The 4,041-nt window shown below is 44.7% G+C and overlaps 1 protein-coding gene across 1 annotated transcript; it reads left to right on the forward strand.

The window, feature by feature from the left end:
• On the forward strand, positions 1-2,352 carry LOC118401954 (5-beta-cholestane-3-alpha,7-alpha-diol 12-alpha-hydroxylase-like). The gene has a single exon (XM_035799676.2). The coding sequence runs from the start codon at positions 64-66 to the stop codon at positions 1,600-1,602; it is 1,539 nt and encodes a 512-aa protein (XP_035655569.1). The 5' UTR covers positions 1-63; the 3' UTR covers positions 1,603-2,352.
• The last annotated feature ends 1,689 nt before the right edge of the window (positions 2,353-4,041 follow it).

Raw genomic sequence — 4,041 nt, forward strand, 5'->3', positions numbered from 1 at the left:
TTCAACACAAAGGAATTGAATCTGTGCCCCAGACTGGCTCAGTGAGAACGAAGAGGAAAGAACATGGGCTTTTTGCTTCCAATCCTTCTGGCTTTGCTAGCCTCTGTCCTGGGAGGCATCTACTTTCTTGGGGCCTTCAGGCAGCGTCGACCCGGGGAACCCCCACTGGACCGGGGCCCAATCCCCTGGCTGGGCCACGTCCTGGAGTTCCGTAGGGACACTGCAATGTTTCTGGAGAGAATGAAGAGGAAGCATGGGGATATTTTCACCATACAGCTGGGAGGATTATATTTCACATTCCTCATGGACCCTCTATCCTTCGGGACGGTCGTGAAGGAGGCTCGCGCCAAGCTGGACTTCACCAAATTCGCACAGCAGCTGGTGCAGAAAGTGTTTGGTTACCACTCCATGGAGAATGACCACAAGTTTCTGCAGATGTCCAGCAACAAGCACCTGATGGGGGATGGTTTAGTGGTAATGACACAGGCCATGATGAGCAACCTACAGAATCTAATGCTGCACAGTGTAGGGACAAAGCATGATAGAAATAAGACCTGGAATGAGGATGGCCTGTTCAACTACAGCTACAATATTGTCTTCAGGGCAGGCTACCTGGCTCTGTTTGGTAACGAGACACCCAAATCCCCGGGGAGCTTAGAGAAAGCCAAAGAGGTCGACAGAGAGGAGTCCCAGGAGCTCTTCCGTGAGTTTCGTAAGTACGACCAGCTCTTCCCCAATCTGGCCTACGGGGTCCTGCCTCCGGGGGAGAAGAGGGAGGCAGAGAGGCTGAAGAGGTTGTTCTGGAACATGCTGTCAGTGCAGAAGATGAAGACTAAGGATAACATCAGTGGCTGGGTGCGCGAGCAGCAGCAGTTGAGGGAAGAGCATGGCATGGAGGACTTCATGCAGAACAGGTACATGTTCCTCCTCCTCTGGGCTTCCCAGGGGAACACCGGCCCTGCTGCCTTCTGGCTTCTCCTTTACCTCATGAAGCACCCAGAGGCCATGAAGGCTGTGCAGGGGGAGGTTGAGGAAGTGCTGAAGGAGACAGACCAGGAGGTGAAGCACGGTGGACCCCTCATCGACCTGACCCGGGACATGCTGCTGAAGACGCCCATTCTGGACAGCGCTGTGGAAGAGACCCTCCGCCTCATTGCTGCCCCTGTCCTCACCAGGGCCGTGCTCCAGGACATGTCCCTCAGGATGTCTGATGGAAATGAGTACCGCATCAGAGAGGGAGACAGGGTGGCCCTCTTCCCTTACACCGCTGTTCATATTGACCCAGAGGTCCACCCCGACCCACTCACCTTTAAATACGACCGCTTCCTGACCCCAGAGGGGGGTAAAAAAACTGATTTTTACAAAGGTGGGAAGAAGTTGAAGTACTACAACATGCCGTGGGGTGCTGGGATCACCATGTGCCCTGGGCGCTTCTTTGCCACCAACGAGCTGAAGCAGTTTGTCTTCCTCATGCTCACGTACTTTGACTTTGAGCTCAAGAACCCAGAGGAAAAGATACCTGATATTGACATAAAGCGCTGGGGCTTTGGGTCCATGCAGCCAACCAAAGATATCCAGTTTAGATACAGACTCAGGTTTTAAAACTGAGTGACTGACATGAACCAGCCATTAACAACACTTTGAATGTAAATGTCAATTTTCCGAGCTGTTCATTTGATGTTGATTATTATAAACTAGCTTGCGCCTAAACATGACTTTATCTAGAGTATATAGTACAGCAACAAGTGGTACAGTATTACAATACTGGATATAATTGTTGTATTTATTAGAGGAGAAATCATCAACTTTGTCTCTCAAAAAAAACATCTTCAAGTATTCGTTTTGAGTCAGCTGGAAAGCAAGACATTGCAAAATGGAAAGCTGACATGAGTAGAAAAAAATAAAGACTGTAAAGCTGGTTTACAGATAGTATTAGAAATGCACAGATGATCAGAACTAACTACATGTAGGAGTTGAGTTGACAATTATTTTAAGATGTGGGAAGAAGTGTACTATATTGCAGGGGCCTACTCCCACTGGGGAGCCAGGCCGACACACTGAGGAGCCAGGCCCAGCGAATCAGATTGTACATTAATAGGGTTCATAGCTTTCACCTGGATTCACCTGGTCGGTCAATATTATAGAAAGAGCAGATGTTCCTAATGTTTTGTACACTCAGTGTATGTCACAGTGCTTCTATGGCTATATACACCATGCCACTGTCTATTTAATTTGTTCATTTAGCAAACAAGACAGAACCATTGCTCTTTGAAAAACATTGTAATGATAAGCATTACATCTTTGTGTTTTTTTCCTCCTGTCAAATGTAATAAAATGTGCTTTTAAAGCCTTGATTGCCATACAAGTCTTATTGTGCACATGAAATGTGGCCTTGAATGTATTGGCAGCGGTGAAGCTAAGTGAGCAATGACCTGCGACTCTGGGAAACTGTGTCCATCAATGCTATAGCCTAGCTCCCATAGATGTGCCCTGAGAAACGCTCAGGTGTACTGCGAAACCTGCCTCTAATGCATTGGTAGAGACTGTCTGGAGTTATTTGGGGTTGAAGCATCTCACAGATTCAACACATAGCTCCCCAACAGCTAAACTAGTAAGCTAGATATAAGGAAGCTTTGTGAAATGCTAAGCTTGCTAAGCTTACTGTGCACATAAATGGGTGATGCATACTCCTACAAGTGTCCTAGGGCACCCAGTGGACACAAAGGGCAAATGTGGAAATCAGTCTAAGGTTACTAAAGTTGCCCCCATACTCATAAGGTTGTAGAGTTTATTCTCACTTTAGTTTAACATTATGGCCTTCAACCATAATAATAAAATAAAAAACATAGAAAACATCAAGCCTAAAATTCAGATCGAATTCATTGTATTTCTGAAAATAGACCAATATTAGCCTGGGATGGCTTCTAACAGACCCCATAACAGACAAGTAATAGGGTTATTTGAATTAGGCTTCTTATTAATGCTGGGCAGCCCAACATGGTAGGGAAATATACCGAACTTCAGCCTCCATAGTGCTGCCTGCCTTGTGTTCAACAATATGGGCCATGACTCCTGAACACTGCATATCGTGTGATTGTACTGTAATGCCTGGGGCAAGATAATCATCAGTTCCAACAGAGAATATTTACTCCTGTTTTTTCATTGGCAATTTACAACTGAGCTCTGGGAACTAGGCCTGGTACTGAAGACCTGTTTACAACAGCAAACAGCTTGAATTTGTATTGTGCTAGCAATAATAATGCACAATATGATCATCTTTGAAGCTTGTTGTGCCCTTTGAAAGACACTGTCATTTATTCCAGTTTGATTACCTTCATTCTTGATAAATCCACACTATGACATTTTCAATAGTTGAATCTTTCTGACAGCCCTGTCTAAACCACGAGAGACAAAAAGGTTCCGTTGGTCTGTATTCTACCTTTGATAAGGCGTACATTTGATGTAATACTAACAAATTCTCTTATGGCCAAACTACATGATGTACTCTTATGTTAAGTTTATAATGTACATTGATAATTACAGAAAATGTAGAAACTACATTGGAAAGAAAGAGGAATAACTCCTGTTCATATAATTGGAATAGGACTTTTTCATTTGTATTTGACAATGGGTGTAAATTCACCTTTTACGTTTGTCCACATTAATACATTATTTTGCTCTACGTATTTAGAGAAAATTGTAGTGGTTACTCTCTCCATCTGAATTGCTGCCGTGAAACACACACATACACACACTGTTAGTTAAGTCACAAGGCTCTGTAGCTCTGGAGGTTCATAGCAGCATCAGTGACAACTTTCTGGGTGAATAAACAGCTGTAACAGAACAAGTCATCCTGGATGAAATAAACAAATAGTCGAACTACAGTAGTTGAGCAAGAGCACCACCAGTCATGGAGGCGACCGACTGACCAAGCCAGGGAACAATGGGGCCATTGGCAGGAATCCTGAGTGTCTTGCCTGTACTTGGTGGTGAGGGGTTTTGAAGAAAAATGAGCCATTGTCTCTCTCTCTCTCTCATCCT

The sequence above is a fragment of the Oncorhynchus keta genome, chromosome 23 (assembly GCF_023373465.1).
Source record: "Oncorhynchus keta strain PuntledgeMale-10-30-2019 chromosome 23, Oket_V2, whole genome shotgun sequence".
Lineage (NCBI taxonomy): Eukaryota > Metazoa > Chordata > Actinopteri > Salmoniformes > Salmonidae > Oncorhynchus > Oncorhynchus keta.